The following is an 18,530-nucleotide window of genomic DNA, read 5'->3' as shown; positions in this document are numbered from 1 at the left end:
AAATCCTCACTGTGTAGGGGAAGAGCTCGCTGATCTGGGAGACTGGGGGGGGGGTTGCAATCTTATAGTTACCGTGGAAGGAGTAGAAGACATGCCCTTTAGTTCGTTTCCCCGTAAAGCACGGACATGCCCTTTAGTTTGTTTCCCTGTAAAGCACGGAGCAGCCGCTTGCTTTCTGGCCTTGTTGGCTCCCACTTTGGTTCCCTCCTGCTCCAGCCTCAGTGAACTTCTTTCAAGTCCTTGAATGGGCCCTGCCTGTTTCTGTCTTAATCCCAGGGCTTCTCACATGCTATTCTCTTTGCCTTGAACATTTTCTGAACCCTGCACCCACCCAAGCCAGTCCTTACCCTTCAGGTCTTAGTTTATGGCATGACTTATGGGAAGCTTTCATCGAGTCTTGAATGGTCGCCATATTGTAATTTCATGTTGACCTGTGTGTTTCTCTTCCTCGACTGTAAATAATAAATTCCATTCTGCACAGTTTTCACCTTGGCACTTAGCATTGCTCTGGCCACATCTTGGGCACCCGGGAAATACTGACAGATGCCTGTTCCTACATAACCATAATATGATGTATCTTCAGTGTGGCTAGTTTGTTTGGCAACTCTGCACTGTTCTTTAGTATTTGCACATTGAATTGTTAACGTGAGTCAGTGATTGTGAAATAGTAAAGCACATTCTCCCCAATTTGTTTGAAAGTTATTTCTTCTACTTAAAGTAATACTTCTATATTCAGATAATACTGGAAGGCATATTATAAAAAACAGCAGTATCCATTCTTCTTAGATTGGTCCTCAGAGGCAACTGCTTTGAACTGTGTTCGTAATCGTCTAAATGGTTATTTTGTGATTTGTCAGTTTTAGAGAACACCATTGACTCCTCACTGTGGTGAATGAAGTGTTCTTCCTCCGCCCCCTCCTCCTCTTCCAGACTTTCCAGTACAAACATAGAAGGATTCTTGGTTAATTTCATGTTCAGTGGTTACATCGTTATATGACATAAATACTAAATACTGCTCACCGCTGAGCTGCATGCTTTTTACCTTGTTTTCCTGCCCCTCCCCTCCATTTGCTTATTTTTCCACGAATGTGCTATTAACTTTAACCAAATACTTTGAAAGGCCTGTGTGGGTTGGGGCCCAGGAAGCTGATGCAAGGTGTTGCTCTGTCTGCGGCTGTGGCTGTGGGCAGTGAATTGTTTGTGTCTCTTCCCCGGAGGCTCCATGCCTTTGTCAGCCTGCAGGAAGGTAAATCTCAGACCCTTCACAGTTCCTGGCTCGACAGTGGAACATCCCTCTGTCTGTGCTTCCTTTTTGGAACTCCTGTTACTCTTAATACTTTCTCTTTTAAAAAATATAGTTTACTTATTTATTTTTAGAGATGGGGAAGAGAGAGAGAGGAAGAGAAATATTAATGTTCAAGAGACGCATTGATGAGTTGCCTCTTGCACGCCCCCAACTGGAGACCTGGCCTGCAACTTAGGCGTGTGCCCTGGCCAAGAATTGAACCTGCTACCCTCCGGTTCACAGGCCGGCACTCAGTCCACTGAGCCACACCGTCCAGGGCTTAAGACCTTCTAAATGGGTCTTTTAATTTTCCATCTCCTGTTTTTCATCTATTTGTCTTTGTTTATTATTTATTTAAGGGGAGTTTCCTTGACATCCTTTCTATTGAATTTTTATCTTGTTTTTAATTTCAAGGGTCATTTGTTCTTTGATTATTTCCTTTTTTATAACGTCTTTTCGGTTCATGGACCAAGGGTGCTGTGGCTAAGAGCATCGTTCCTGTACCTAGCCTGACTGGGTTGGAACCTGGCGTGGCGCTCTCTAGCTTTATAATCTTGGGCAAGTTACTTAACTTTTCTTTGCCTCAGTTTCTTCTTCTAGGCTAAGAGTCAGGTGACGTTTTGTGTTATGGACCAGATTGTAAACGTTTAAGGTTTTGTGGACCAAGTGCCAAAATGAAGGTTGTGTTGGTACCTACAAAACAGGAGAGAACAAATTTCTACAAGAGTTTTATTGATGAAATTCAAATTACAGTACTAATGGTTGGGCAAATTTTTTCTGTTAATAAAAGGTTTGCTGATGAATAAAATTTCTTTCTTTGGGGAATGGTAACATTTTATTTACTTAGCACTTAAAGTTCCTGTTTTCATTCGTCAAGATAGATTTTACAAATGTTAATGTTCAATGCTGATTTGTAATGAGATTTTATGTATTTCATCTTTGAAAATATCTTCTTACACAGGTAGGTACTGTCAAATCCTGACATTAGTCCATAAACATATGATTTTAAAATATTTATTTATTTTTAGAGAGAGGGGAAGGGAAGAAGAAAGAGTGGGACAGAAACATCAATGTGTGGTTGCCTGTTAATGTGTCCCCCACTGGGGACCTGGCCTGCAACCCAGGCATGTGCCCCTACTGGGAATCAAATCAGTGACCCTTTGCTTCACAGGCCCACACTCAATCCACTGAGCTATACCAGCCAGGGTCATAAATGTATGATTTTATTGCTTTTGTACTGGCATGGAGATCTGACAGTGCTTCCGGAACTGTAGCTTGAATTTGGAAAACATCTCCTGCACACTTGTATGGAACTGGAGATCTTGCATCTTGGTTTAATATCTGACAGCATAGAATGTGTAAAAAAAAAAACCGTGACGTTACACACCATCAGTTTTGCTCAAAATGAAAATGAAAACATCAGTGTAGGTTTTTTGTGTTAAGTGCTGTTGGTTTTCTAATTTTAGGTTGAATTCATTCAGAAATATGAAACCTGCAGCAATAAGTAATTTCCAAAGGCATTCAGTGTTCAGTAATGTGGTTTCGGGGGAGGGTTCTTCTTGTTCAGAAAAATTTTTATCTCAAATCTGAGCTCAAAAATTTTAATGAAACGATACTACCGCTAAGCCATTATATCGTTGTATGGTAGGACATACCAGGATATTTATCTGCTTCTGAGAAAAAAATTATTTTCTTAAAGATTTTATTTATTTATTTTTAGAGAGGGAGAGAAACATCAATGTATGATTGCCCCTCATCCCCCTACTGGGGACCTGGCCCACAACCCAGGCATGTGTCCTGACTGGGAATAGAATGGGTGGCCCTTTGGTTTGTGGGCTGGGACTCAATCCACTGAGCCGCACCAGCCAGGCCTGTTTCGGAGAAAAATTTTGATGATGAGTAAGTTCGTGAGAGCAAATGAAGCTAACCGTTGTAACTGGTTCAATAACACAGTAGACTCAAATATTTTATGCAAAGCACTTGCTGATTGATATTACCATGAGCAATAAATAGGCTTTAAACACCTTATATTTTCATGAGGTTTGCAAATTTGGCCAACTATGATTTTATTTGCTCCCCACATACTCCTACCTCCATCAGTTGTTGCGCATCTTAGTAGATTCCACTTCATATTGTACTGAAATAGTATCTTCTCAGTTGTTTTGGGAAATGTTCATGGGCTGTAATTGTTCCATACAGACTCTCCTTTGAGCAACTGTTTTCACTGACAGACAGGCCTTAAAGATGTTTCTTTTCTCTGGATACATTTCTTTGGCTGTTGTTATCAAACAATCTAACTTAGCTAATGAGAGCAAATGACTTTGTCTCACTAGTTAACAGATGAGCCATTTGGAAACTTACTTTGGTTGCAGCCTTGCTTTCATTTTTTATTTTGGGAAGATGCTGCTGTGGTGAAATGCCTCGTTTTAAGTTTTTCTGGTTTCCTTAGCATCACTGTCCTGAATGGGGAGTTCGTGCAGTGAGGTCGGGCGTGCCGGGCTGGTGCTGTCTTCCCTGTGCTGCGTTCTTCTGGCACAGCTACAGTGCTGTTACGTAATAAACCTAGTGCTGTGACATCTAATTAGATTAAAAATAATCTGCACTCTGCAGTTACTTAAAAGTGTGTCTTCAAAATTTACTTTCTTTTTTTCTTTTTCTTTTTTTGACATGATAGATCTCCACCGGTAATTTAAAAATAAATGTTGTATCCCTGGCCGGGTGGGTGGTGGCTCAGTCAGTTGGAGTGTTGCCCCATACACCAAAAGTCTGCGGGTTCGATCCCCGGTCGGGGTGTGTATGGGAAGCAACCAATCTGTGTGTCTTGCATCGATGTTTTTCTCTGCCCCCTCCCAACTCCTTCCTCTCTAAAATCAATACATATATCCTCCAGCGAGGATTAAAGAAGAAAAAGTTGCAGCACCTGGAATGCTGTCATTGTCATGTGTGTCACTGAAGTGTGTGGTACGTTGAAAAGCAGTGTGCACGGTGAGAGCACCGGGCGGGTTCTCTGTTTCAGCCTCTCTGTTGCCGAGTCGCCACAGTGGCTACAGACAGTGTGTGAACACAGGAGAGTGGCCATGTTCTAATAAAGCCTACGGACACTGTGGTTTTAATTTTATATAATTTCCACATGTCACAAAATGTTCTTTTTTTTTTAATTTATTTATTTTTTATTGATTATGCCATTCCAGTTGTTCTGTTCTCCCCTTTCATTCCCCTCCACCCTACCTCTCCGTCCCCATTACCCCCCCTTTAGTTTATGACCATGTGTCTCAAGTTCTTTATATTCTATATTTCCCCTACTATTCTTGCCCCCCCATCTATTTTCTATCTACTGTCTATGCTACTTGTTTTCTGTACCTTCTCTCCCCGTCTTCTACTCCCACTCCCCTGTTGCTAACCCTACTTGAGCTCTTCATTTCTATGTTTCCACTCCTGATCTAGCTGTCCTTTTAGTTTGCTTTTGTTTTAGGTGTGGTTCTTAATAACTGAGTTTGCTGTCCTTTCACTGTTCATGTTTTTTTAACTTCTTTTTCTTAGATAAGTCCACAAAATGTTCTTTATTTGTTTCAGCCGTTTATGGGTATGAGAAATGACCCCCAGGCAGCAGGCTGGCCTGGCCCTTGGCCCCGCCTTGGCGGTGGGTGTGGAGCTGGGGCTGCCGCAGCGGTTGTGGTGGGGACCCGCTGAGTCAGCGTGAGCCGTTGGGTGCTGCCCGAGGACGTGCCAGGCGCCACACGGTTGTTCACATTTACTGTTTTTATTATCTCCCTGACATTCATTTTAGTTTTTAAATTTTTTCCTCTCTCAGAATCATTTGCTTCCTGATTCCTTTTTCTGGTTTCTTTATTTCATGTTGGAGGGTCCAAACTCGTCTTGTTTTTGGTGATCCCTCCTTATCTGAGATCGAGACTCCATGTATCGATTGGGAACTCGCCGTGTGAGTGAGTGTGTTTGGTGGTGGATGGCTGTAGATGGCTAGCCCGCTCTTTATTTGTTTTTAAAAAGATTTTAAAATTTATTTATAGACATAGGGGAAAGGAGGGAGAAAGAGAGGGAGGGAAATATCAGTGTGTGGTTGCCTCTCACATGTGCCCTACTGGGGACTTGGCCTGCAACCCAGGCATGTGCCCTGACTGGGAATTGAACCAGCGACCCTTTGGTTCGCAGGCCAACACTCAATCCACTGAGCCACACCAGGCAGGGCGTCCTGTGTTTTTTTTTTAAGGGTCAGTGTAGTATTGGAGTGTACAAAGTGAATCCAAGTGGAAAGACTGGAAGCAAAGACACCCAGGTACTGCTGCATCACGTCTGAGATTATAGAAGCCTGGTCTGGCTTGGAGGTGGTGGGAATGGAAAGGAAGAGAGGGATTTAAAGGATGGTGTGGAGCACTGTGCGTGTTCTAGAACAACCGAAGGGCTTGTTCGAGAGTCGTTCTAATAGAGTGGTCAAGACCAGGCATTCCGGAATTAGATCACCTGGGTTTCAATCCTGGCTTTGTCACTTAATTTCTGGGACCGTGGGGAAGTTACTTAACCCGTCTGTGTCTTAGTTTCCGCATCTGTACAGTGAGAAAGTTGCGACCTCCTCTTAGAGTTGTCGACAGGGCAGAAATGAATCAGTAATTGTAAGGTACTTAGCGTAGCTGCTGACTTTAGATCACGTAAGGAAACCGGCTGAGTGAAAGTGCCGTTGTGCATTCTGTTCCCTCGGCCTCAGGCACTCCCGTGTGTTTCCATAGCTTTTTGCGTGTCCACACTCAGTTGTACTGCCCACCGTATGTGTTAAGAGGCGTTGAGTTCGTTAGTGGCAGGGACCTGGTCTTATTCACTTCTACATTTTCAGTGTCCAGCATAACTGAACATTTACAGTGAGTGTGTAACAGGCATTTATCGAACGAATGGTTGGTTATGTGAGACAGTTTGAGCCAAGAAGGTTGATAACGTTGATAGAAATAGTGACTTTGGGAGGGGTTGCTTATTTGAGGGGGACACATGTTAAAATCTACTTCACTATTTACGGTGATAGCAAGACAGCAGTCGAAATGGCTGTTAAGTAAAAATTTGTGCTCGGGTTTGGACTGAGAGGTCAGGACAGAACACTCGTCCTGGGATCACTCACATGGAGGTCAAAGGGCAGGCCAGAAATGCACACAGATTCTTCCTGAGGGAGGGAGGGTCGGGAGAGAACCATCATTTATTTAACAAAAAAATATATATTTTTACTTTAAATTATTATTCAGGAATAATCTACCTCAGGAGGTATGTCATACATACTACAGAAAAACCACATTTCAATGTGGTTTTCACCATAATGGTAACTTCACGGGAGTCGTGGAAGTTGAGAGGGCAAGCTGGTTTGGGGAGGGAGGATGGAATTGGTTTTGCACACGTTAAGATCAGGTTCTTGGCTACATCGCTTTAAAATAGGTTTACTTCTAAAAGCGTCAGCAATGGCGTGCTCCTCATTTTTAGTACGGATTTATATAAGGTGCATTGTTATGCACCAAATTACCGCTTATATATTACGTATATAATTAAAAATATATTATCCTTGAGCTTTAAGAGCCTTAAGTATTTTAGGGATCCAGGAAGAACTGGCGTTCTGGTCAGAGGCTGGGTCCGGGAGAGTTTTGAGGGTACCGTGGAAGCTGCTAGTGGACGCAGGAGGCAGACTCAGTGACTGATGGATAGAGAGAAAGGGGCACTGAGGGCCAAAAGGCTTCTGAGGCGCAGTGAGCGGGACGAGCAGCAGGGCTCTGGGAGATGAGCTGATTGGATAGTGGGATTTTCCAGTTCTGTTTTATCCTAGTTTTCATTGGTAAGAGTCTCGGGAGTTCAGATAAAACTGTGGGTCATGTGTGTGTGTGTGTGTGGGGGGGGGGCTTGGCACGATTCATTGCAGAAGAGATGCCATTGGGCTCAGTTTTCTACTTTGCTTTCTGTGCGGGCAGGGAGCAGGTGGAACTTTCTGACAGCAGTACTTGGTGGCTGGTCTCCTGGCTTGTTCTCCCTGGGCACGTCAGCTGCCTCGGGCACTGCCTGCGCTCCGCTCAGCAGATGGCACCCTGGCGTGTGGGCCAGGGGAGGGAGGTTTGCCCATTCTAAGATCTCCATGTACAGGTTCTGATTTTTGTGTTTATGTCGGCCGAGGCAGATGTTAGCCCCATTTTCCGTCTTATAACTTTGTATCTGATGGCTAATATATATAAAAATAAAGGAAAATAAAGGTGTGATTTCCTTTAGTAAGTTTACCGTCTTTTACATTTAGGTCAAGGGTAGGTAGGGACACGTAGGAGGATTATCTTGAACAAGTTTGAAATGCTGTTCGTTCTTTGTAGGTTGTCCCATGGAGATGAAGGTTTAAGGACAAACTGTGGACCGGGTCAGAAGATGGGGTCGAACAGCAGCAGGATCGGCGACCTCCCCACGAACGAGCACTTGAAGAAGTTGTCGGGCACGGAGCCGCTCTCTGAGAACGACCCCTTCTGGAACCAGCTTCTCTCGTTTTCATTCCCCGCACCAACTGGCAGGTAAGAGAGCACTTGGACGTGAACGTTTTATGGAGGCCCACACATATTTGTGTGTATGCTCCTTGTTAAAAAAATGTTTTTTAATGTCTATCCGTCCACTTACCGTCCATCCATTATCTACCTGTCTGTCATGCATGTACCAGTAGAAAATCCAAAAGGTAGAAAAGTAGGAAATAAGTTTTTCTCCTTTTTTGTCCGCTCAGCTACCTCCCTTCCCCAGAGATGATTTCTGGTAGCAGTTTCTTTTGAATCCTTCTAACGATAGTACAAGATTATTTAAGTTTGTATCTCATGTACATTTTACAAAACTGTTTAAACACAAGTGGTAGGATACTACACATAACCTTGCTGTTTCTTTTTTGCTTGCCGTCTCTGGCTCTTTCTTCCACAGTTAAGTAAAACATGTCTTGTGTACTTAAGCATATATGCAGCTGCCGTTTCTTTTCAGTGTCTGAAGACTGTTTATAGAACACATTTGATCAGTTTTCTCTTGGGTATGGAGGTTGTTCCCAGTGTTCTGTTACAACAGATAATGGCGCCTGCACTAGTCCTCATGATACGAGTGTAGCTCTGGTTCAGAAAGTCCATTTGCTGGGTCAGGCTGCATATGCATTTGCCGTTTTGGTGGGTGTGGCCAAACTGTGCTCTGTGGAAGTCGTACCCGTTTATACTGCTACCAGCAGTGTATGGGAAGGTACCTTTCCCCTCACCTTTGTCAATTTAATGCATTGTTAGGGACTTCCGCCAAGATGGAGGCATAGGTGGATGTGCCGTGCCTTCTCCCACAACCAAGATTAGAGAAAACTAAATATTAGCAACAGAAAACACAGCCAGAACATGGAAAATTGAACTTTTCGGAAGTCCGTTAACAACAAATTCTTCAGCCTGACCAGTAAGGGGCGAAACCAGTGGCTGGCGGAGCAGGGTTGCACAGGAGGACTCGGCCAGACACACTCAGGCCCGCGGAATCCAGACGCAGGGTCAGACCTAGTGAGCGACCCAGCGAGCAACCAGGCGAGCGACCTCGGGGGAGACAGCCGGGCCGGGGGCTGCGTGTTGACTGAGGTCGCGCATTTGTGCGAGGGTGGACAGGCGAGGAAGTGGGCGGTTGGACCAGGCCGGCAGGTCCCCACGGCAAGCGGCAGTGGAGGGCGCCGCCATTTCCCTGCTCTGACCCCACCTCCACATACAGCGTCATAACCCAGCGACTCTGAGTGGCCCGGCCCAGGTGAACCACCTAAGGCACTGCTCCTCCGCACCCAGCTGTGAGAAGCGGCAGAGGGGGTCGCCATTTCCCCCGCTCTGGCCACGCCCCCACATACAGCGTCACAACCCAGCGACCTGGGAATCCAAGCCGCCGGCTTCTCACACTTAAAGGGCCAGAACAGACCAAGAATGGCCCAGGAGGATCTCAGAGCCCCAGAAATAAATCTAAGCGATGAAGAAATAGCAAAACTCACAGACGCACAGTTTAAAAAATTGGTGATCAGGATCCTCACAGAACTGGTTGATTATACGGACAAATTAGACAAATATATGAAGGCGAAACTCATTGAAATGAATGGAATTGCACAGGACACCAATAGCAATGAAAAGGAAACTGGGACTCAAATCAATGGAGTGGACCAGAAGAAAGCAAATAATGGCCAAACAGAAAAGAGTCAAGAAGCAAGAATTCAAAGAAATGAGGAGAGTCTTAGGAACCTCCAGGACATCTTTAAACGCCCCAACATCCGAATTATAGGGGTACCAGAAGGGGGAAAGGCACAGCCACCAGTGGAAAACTTATTTGAACAAATAATAAAGGAGAATTTCCCCAATCTGGCAAAAGGAAATAGACTTCCAGGAAATCCAGGAAGCTCAGAGAGTACCAAAGAAGTTGGACCCAAGAAGAAACACACCAAGGCACATCGTAATTACATTAGCCAAGATTAAAATGAAGGAGAGAATCCTAGAAGCAGCAAGAGCTAAGGGGACAGTCACCTACAAAGGAGTCCCCATCAGACTGTCAGCGGATTTCTCAAAAGAGACCTTACAGGCAAGAAGGGGCTGGAAAGAGGTATTCCAAGTCATGAAATCTAAAGACCTACAACCAAGATTGCTCTATCCAGCAAAACTTTCATTTAAAATGGAAGGACAGATAAGGTGCTTCTCAGATAAGATCAAATTCAAGGAGTTCATCATCACCAAGCCCTTATTATATGAAATGTTAAAGGGACTTATCTAAGAAAAAGAAGTTAAAGAAACATGAACAGTGAAAGGACAACAAACTCACAGTTATTAACAACCACACCTAAAACGAAAGCAAACTAAAAGGACAGCTAGATCAGGAGTGGAAACATAGAAATGAAGATCTCAAGGAGGGTTAGCAACAGGGGAGTGGGAGGAGGAGAAGGGGGGAGAAGGTACAGAAAATAAGTAGCATAGACAGTAGATAGAAAATAGATGGGGGGGCAAGAATAGCATGGGAAATATAGAATCTAAAGGACTTGAGACACATGGTCATAAACTAAAGGGGGGGTGATAGTGGGGATGGGGGGTAGGGTGGAGGGGAATGAAGGGGAAATAGAACAACTGTAACAGCATAATCAATTAAAAAAAAATGCATTGTTAGACTCTTTGATCTTTGCCAGTTTGATAGGAGAAAACCAACATTTCACTTGTGAACTGATTCCTGAACCAGAGGAAAGGTGGCTTGGGAACAAGAGGGGGCTGGTCCGGGTAGGGGAATGCCGTAAGGGAGTCCCAGTGGCGAGGCGGGGCGTGCTGTGCATGGGAATCTGAAGGGCGATGAGGGGGGAGGTGTGGAAGGTTTGAGGGTTCTGGTGAAAAATATTGGGGAGTTTGGACTTTGTCCTAACAGCATTGGAAACCATTGAAAGGTTTTCATCCGAAAGGATATAATCAGGTTTTCATTTTATTTGATATTCTGATTGCCTCCTGTTGTGGTAATCACTCTGTCCTTCAGCAGAAACTAGTACTTCTAGACCACACAGTTTTTGTTTTGTTCTTAAAAATAACTCCCTTTTAAGATGAGATAGACGTGTTCCAGGTACTCAAGTAAAAAGTTAGAAGGTAATGAAACTGTGTGGGGTGGTCAGGATTCCAGGGTTCCGGCAAGTCTTGGAGGCGTCGGGGTGTGAACCGAGAGAGTCCTGGAGGCGGTGGATGGTTTAGAAGGGGAGCAAGGGAAAAGGGGGAGGTTCTGGGCGCTGTTCTGGGCCTGTGGGTGCAGACCGGGGGACACGGGCCCGCCTGGAGGGCAGGGTCACTCGCAGGGAACTCTTCTGTGGGCCAGAGCCCAGCCCAGCGTTGGCAGGTGATGGGGAGAGATGCAGGAGCTGTGGTGTCTATACACGGAGTTTAAAACATTATCATTTTGTTTATGTTTGTCTGAAAAGATAATACGTTCTTGTGGTTCAAAATTCAAAGGATTCAAAGGCTATAAATGTGGGACATCGCCTTCTGTTCTCCATGTGCCTAGTTCTCTGCTCCAGAGGGAACAGATGTTACCACTTTTCTTAGTGTCCTTTTAAGGGACGTTTCATGCTGTTTTAGTCTGTTGGGGCTACTTTAACAAAATGCCACCAACTGGGTAGCTCGTAACACCACGAATCCATTGCTCGTGGTTCTGGAGGCAGGAGTCTGAGGTCAGGGCATCATCACGGCTGGGTGATGGCCCTCTTCCGGCCCATAGCCCACACGGTCTCTCTGTGTGCTCATGTGGCAGAAGGGGGAGCAAGCTTTCTGGGGTCTTTCTAATAAGAGGCACTGATTCCATTCATAAGGATTCTACATTCATGACCTAATCACCCCTATAGGCCCACCTATAATGCAATGTGTACATTCAGACACATACGTCCCCCTCTTCTTAGACTGATGGTAACATATACACACTTCTAAACTTTGCTTTTTTTTTCATTGATTATATCTTAGAGAGCCACATATATCTGTATTAGCTTCTGCATTGTTTTTGATGGGGCATAGCATGTCACCATTGAGTATACCACAATTAATATAGCAATATTGTTGTACCCTTTGGATTGCTTCTAGTGTTTTCTTATTATATATAATGCAGCAGTGGATGATATTAGACATACAGGTAGAAGTGATTATTGTGCTGTGAATAAAGTATGACCAGATGACTTCCATTAATTCTTCCAGTGACCTTGGAAGGGCGTGAGAAACAAGTGTAATAGGTTGGGAACGGATTTTAGGGGGCCCTGAAAGCACTTCCCAACATAGAGGAGTGGGCAAAAGTAGGTTTACAGTTACAGTACAATAATTAATAAATAATAATACAAGGAGAAACTACCTGTCCATTTCACAACTGTAAGCTCTCTTTGGCCCACCCCTGCATTTCAGGGTGTTTCAGGAGGCACCGAAGCATGTGGGGAGTCTGCCCACAGAGGGCCGAATGGGGACATCAGAATTGGTCCACCCCTGGCCCATTTTTGGCACACCCATTAGAAAGCTGAGGGTTAGAATTCTGATCCCTCACAGGTAGGTTCTTGTGGAATGGATTTGGGGAAAGTGTTGTTTTAGGGCGTTACTCTTTAGGTAGGGTGAGTGATAGGCTGGAAAGCGCAGGAAGGAAGAGACCGGTGGGCAGGAAGACCAAGTGCGAGGAGCCGCAGTTCTGGAGCCGCCCTGATGCAGGCCTCAGTCCCTGCCTCTCCAGGGAGTGGGAAGTCCTGCGCCTTTGTGAGATGATGGTTCCAGCTAGCAGAGACTTACACAGAATAACATACTGTGAAAGTTGTTCTGTTTCAGATGGATACTTGATTTGAGCATTAGTACTGAGTGAGCTTGGAGTCCTCGACAGCACTGAGCAGGATGGTGGCAGCGTGGATACTTAACCAAGAACGAGAGTCGTTTGCTGAAAGGTCTGGTGATGTTGGAGAAGGGAAGCAGGGAAGCGTGGCTGGGGGAGCGTAGATTTTGAAGGTGGACCAGCTTCGTCTTGCATCTGAGCCTCGCCACTTACTAGCTTGTCGAACTTAGGGAAACTTGTTCATCCCATTGAGCCCGTGGATGCTTCTGTGAGATGGAAATCATAATACCCACCATACAGATTTGTCAGGAGGGTAAAATATCACAAGGCGTGTACAGTGTCTGACTTTCCTCTCCTTTCAAGGAATAAATACCTACTAATTTAAAAAAGAACAAGGCTTCTGTCATGAGAGTCTAAAATATTTGAGGGATGAAAATGAGCAGCAGAAATTTAATTTTCTTAAGACTGCTTTATCCTAATGAATAAGAATCCTATGACTCTTTTGAAATAATAGTTCAGTTGTTTTAAAAATAGGCCAGACACTGAGTCTAATAATGTTTGTCTTTGTGCTGGCACAAGACCCTTTTATAAAGGCTACTTCTAAGCAACTTTGCTGCGTTGTGAAGTTGCGTTATGTACACTGAGCACTAGGTGGCGCTCCAGTGAGGCAAGAAGGCAGCTTCTGGCAACTCAAGCGGATTTTCTGAGTACCAAAGTAATGCATGTTCCTTTCTGGTACCTTAAGTACAGGAAAGCACAAGGAAGGCAAAAAGATGACAGTGATGACAATGAAAAGTAATCTTTGTTAACATGTATGTATATTCTTTCAGTTCTCTTACTTAAAAATATGTGCATCATATTCTCTACATTGTTTCTTTAACTCATACTCCCTCCTGTCAGTGTTTTCCTATGACCTAAGTTTAAATGGTTGTAGAATGTTCTGTCTTATGGATGTACGTGGTGATTTAACTAATGTTGAACATTTTGGTTGTTTCTTATTTTACCTGTTTATATATAAAACTTGGATGAACTTCCTGTAGCCAAGTCTGTGTGCCCAATTATATAAGTGGAGTGAGTTTTTAGTAGAGTTTATGGTAAAATAGACTTAAAAAAAGTCACTTTCATTAGAGAAAAGTTAGAAAATACAGAAACAATAGGGGAACTAGTCATGCGTTCTCATCACACGGAGCTGTTCTTCCGTACTTTTTGAAGTGCATATGTTTATTTTATCTGCCTTTCCCCTCACAAATACGAGATTGTACTGTATTATTGCTATGTGACTTTAAAACAATGATTTATATATATTTCTTTTTAGTAAATATGAGTTATTACAGTTTATTTATAAAAAAATAGTATTGAATGCCCTCTAACTTACCAGGTGCTATTTTTAAGGGCCAGAGGCCTTGCAGTGAATGTGAGCGGGAGGTCCCTACCCTCAAGAAGCTTGTATTGTAGTGGAGGAGTTGGGCAGTGAACAATCAGAGAAGTAAATACATGGAGTTATGTTCGGAAATGCCAAATGCAGTGGAAGAAAAGCAAAGCAGAGCCAGATCGCGTAGTGACAGCGTGGGAGGGCGTGCTCTGGCGAAGCGGCCTTTCGGCAGAGATACGGGCATGAGCCATGCAGGTGCTAGGGAAGGAGCGTCCGGGTGGAAGGAACAGCAGCTGTTAAGGACCTGAAGCAGGAATGAGTTCTCCATGTTGGAGGAGTGGCAAGAGTCCCGCGTGGCAGGACAGCGAGCAGGGAAACACATTGCATAGGCCGGTGTGGCCTGTGTCACATGGTCTTCCAGAGACGAGCACATTTTAACTTGGGAATTGAGCCTAGTCTGCTGTAGTTTCCTAACTCTCCTGTGATATGGAAAGACTTACGTAGTCTGTTCTATTGTGGTAAGATGAACATAAGTTTACTGTTTTTAAGTGTATGATTCAGTGACGTTAACTACATTCCCTGTGTTGTATAGGCATTACCATTGTACATTTCTAGAACTTTTCATCATTTCAAACAGAAACTCTGTACCCATTAAATAACTCCATTTCCCCTTCCCCCAACCCCCCCCGCCCCGTAACAGCCCCTATTCTGCCTTCTGCCCTTATAAATTTGTCTATTCTTGGTAACTATAAGTGGAATCATATATTAGTCATTTTGTGTTTGGCTAATTGCACTTAGAGTATTTTCAAGGTTTATCCATGTTCCAGCACATATCAGAATTTCCTTCCTTTTTAGGCTAAATTATATTCATTGTATCTATATACCATGTCATTATGTTTTTTTAAACTTCAGTTAGTTGTACTTTCTAAAAAAAATTCTTTTAAATGTCTTCCATTTCTCTTCAGTATTGTTAGGTTCCAGCGACCAGTTTGATTTTTCTTTTAGGGATTGCTCTTACATTGTAAACAGTATGTACATTCAGCTAAGAGCCTGGGCCAGTGAACCGTCTACCTTAATCCAGCTGTTATTTATTGAGTGCTTACTGCATGCCAGGCACTGGGTTCATCTCATTGCCTTAGGTACATTTCATCATTAAGTTCTTATACCGAGTCTGTGAGATAGGTACTGTTACTATTTCTATGAGTGGGAAAACTGAGAGCAGGGGACGTTGTCCAGGGTCCCACAGCTAACAGCTGGTGTGGACTAGATTTAGAGCAGGTTGGTGTCGCTCCAGAGCTGGATCTGTTGGCTGTCCTGCTGTACCATCTCCACTGGGGAGGATGATCCAAGGACGAGCTTCAAGCAATGGTTAAAGAGCTGCAACATCAAATTGTGATAATCTCTGAGAAAAGAATCACCACGTTACATATTCATATTTTCAAATGCTTTCACAGCAAAAGGTCATAATATAGGTATTTATATTTACAGTGTAAATGTATAATTCTATTATTTATAATTAATGCATGCAAGCTGATGGATAATCTGTCCATTATTTTAGCCTTGCCTGGAGTGGTGTGTGTCTTCTCTCTCTCTAAGGGGAGCTGCCTGCATGATCCTTTCTGAGTTTCTCGACCTGGTTCCTTGATTGAGAAACAGGAAAAGAGTCTTATTGAATTAGGTCACAACTTTTTAACTGACAGAATCAATTAAATGGTTGTAAAATTAATTTTTTTCCTTAGAATCTTGGGTGCCTTCATTCTATATTTTTATTCTCCTTGGCACACTTCACGTACGGTTTTCACAGAACTTTTCCAAGTGGAAACCACCCACTGTGCCACTGAGTGGGCCTGGGCTAACTGCCCAACTGTCTCCCAAACCCTTTTCTGATTCTTGTAACCTCGGGTTACGTGAACAGAGACCAGAAGCACATGCTAGGCCTTTTACTGAGGGAACAAATGATTTGACACCTCTTTTGGCATCTTAGTTTCTCAAAGTGAGGGACCAAAATAAGTTCCGTTTTTACATCTTGAGTCAAAACCTGCTTCTTTGTTTAGACCTTTCTAGGCAAAAGCATTTTAAAAGATGCTTCAGTTTGCCCAGGGTCGATCGCTCTCTTCAACTAAAAGTTCAGATAGGGAGGGTATAAATAGCATATTTAAAACATTAAAAGACAAGTAAGTTTTATTCCAAATGCAACCTTCTTTCTTTTTCTCACTGTGTTGGATGGAATCTCCATTTTTAAGTCATTTTTTTCTGTTACTTTCTTGAGAAAATAAGTACGATATTATATTGCATGGTAGTTGCTGAAATTTTGACACTTTAATAGTTGCAGTTCCTTTCATTTTTGGCACTCAAGTGACAGCATATAGGGCTGCCGTGAGTCCCATGAATATAAATACCTTTTTGGTTCTGTTTGGTACATTAAAAATTGCTATAATAAATTTATGTGCAGTTTTTATCCTTTGACTTTTTCCTATGAATAGGCCCTTTTAAAACATTAACATTCCCACAGTTTAACCACTGAATGGGCTAGTTAGTTTTGTGAATGATTTCTGTAATTCTGTCTTTGCTAAGGTAAGCAGGGGGGAAGTCCTCAGAAACGCTTCCATACTTCACTGAATGGTTACTTGTTGGTCGGCTCAGGTTGTGTTTTAAACTGACAAACACGCAATTTGTCAGTATATATGTTGTGGGCTGAAAGTGACATTAATACAATGTCAATTTTTGAAATGATTTTATGGCAAAATTTTCAGTGAAAAGAGGGACTTAAGCATTTTCAATATTTTTTTGTAAACCTCATAATTGTATTTACTTGACTTGTTCAGAAAATCTATATTCAGAAATCTGTGTATAATTTCTACCCTCCAGCAGCTTTCTGCCCATCTGCTTTTCATGAATAGATTTGAACTATGAGTTTATCATCTTTTATTAATGAGATTCACATGTAAGATTGGTGTGCTTACTAGTAAAACAAAACCAGCCTAAATTACTGAAATCTGTGAATTAGGGAATGTATAATTAAAAAATTTAGCTTCCTGACCAAACTAGAGTTTATTATTTCATAGCAGTTACAAGAAATTCCTTTGCTTTCCCTATTAGACTTAAAGTTTTTGTTTTCTCCAGTTCTTTATTATCACATACATTTTACATGATTTTAATCATAACATAAATGTATGACAATACTTCTTTAGGTCTGTATAGAAATTCCAAGTAGTTAGTAGTGTTAGATTGATGTAATGTGGGTTTGCTTTAATAAAAAAGTAGCTAAATTGATACTGTTCATATTGGAAGAGTATTAAACTAAAGTTAAATGCGTTTAGTTTTGTATTGTGGCCTTGGACAGGTTATTTAGCTTCTTTGCCTTTCTGGTACCTGTAAATGAGGATATTCCTGTTTCCTCAGTTGACTTCAGGATTTTTAAAAGTAATCAAATGAAATAATCAAGGTGAGAGAACATTGTATAGTATATAGGTCTGTACAAATTGCAAATTATATCTAATCAACAAATTTATTAGCATATAAACAATTACTATGCTAAAGTTTTTAAATGCATTTTTTTGTAGAGTTAAATACATCTCCTCTTTTCTTGTTAAAATATTTTTCTTAAATTATAAAAATCAGTTTCAACTCAGTTGTAGCCCCCAAACCCTAAATTCTAAATTAGTGGATTTCAAATTAATGAGGTTCTGTTAAGTGTTTACTTAGTTGGAACTTTTAATTTTTAAAAATAAATTATTTCTGCCCTGGCTGGTGTAGCTCAGTAGATTGAGTGCCAGCCTGCAAACCAAAGGGTTGGTGGTTTGATTCCCAGTCAGGGCACTGCGGGGGTTGTGGGCCAAGTCCCCAGTAGGGGGTGCACAAGAGGCAACCACGCATTGATGTTTCTGTCCCTCTCTCCTTCCCTCCCTCTCTCTCTAAAAAATAAATGAATAAATAAAATCTTGGAAAATAAATGATTTCTGTAGTGTAAATAATTTTTTTTAAATGGGATATGTTGGGAACCCAAGTACTTCTATAGTTGAGAGTATGATAATCTTAAGACTTCTAGGTGCAGTGTTCTGCAACCAGTTGGTCAGCTTCTTTTCTAAGATTATGTATTATTCAACCACCTTTTTTTTTTCTTTAATTCTTGAGGGTCAACACCATGGCCTGGCAATGTCCATTGTTGCCTCTTATGTTACCGAACAATCCAAAGTGTGGATAGATGAAGAATGAGACAGATGGGTTGGTAGGAAAAAAAAAGCGTCCAAAAGAAAAAAAATGCTGGGTAGTAGGAACTGCTGTAGGGCCACACTCTCCCCTGGTGCTCTGCAGGACTGTCCCCGTGGCACAGGACACAGGTCCCCAATGAACTTACCAGCCTAAGTGTGCCGCTCCCTTTAGCTCAAGTGGTATTGCACTTGCCTACTGTACTGACCTGTCACACCAGCTAATAAAATAGTGTAAATAGCTCTTACATATTTTCATGTGCAACATTGATTAGGAATAGATATTCAGTTTATTACATGGCCCATTTTATACATTTTTGGGGTTGTGGACACTTGAATTCTTAACTCAGCCTTCATA

The 18,530-nt window shown here is 42.5% G+C and overlaps 1 protein-coding gene across 2 annotated transcripts in view; it reads left to right on the top strand.

Annotated features, from left to right (window-relative positions):
- DYM (dymeclin) overlaps positions 1 to 18,530 on the top strand; it is a 280,176-nt gene that overhangs the window by 7,997 nt on the left and 253,649 nt on the right. For both annotated transcript variants that reach the window (XM_037165106.2, XM_037165105.2), the window contains exon 2: positions 7,627 to 7,818. In XM_037165106.2, coding sequence (XP_037021001.1) covers positions 7,679 to 7,818 — 140 coding nt within the window. In that variant the 5' untranslated portion in view covers positions 7,627 to 7,678. The remainder of the gene's footprint in view (positions 1 to 7,626; positions 7,819 to 18,530) is intronic.

Source organism: Artibeus jamaicensis, unplaced genomic scaffold (genome assembly GCF_021234435.1).
Source record: "Artibeus jamaicensis isolate MK-2021 breed Jamaican fruit bat unplaced genomic scaffold, CSHL_Jam_final contig_354, whole genome shotgun sequence".
In the NCBI taxonomy this organism is placed as follows: domain Eukaryota; kingdom Metazoa; phylum Chordata; class Mammalia; order Chiroptera; family Phyllostomidae; genus Artibeus; species Artibeus jamaicensis.
The sequence above is the reverse complement of the archived record's forward strand: the minus strand, read 5'-3'. Positions and strand labels throughout refer to the sequence as shown.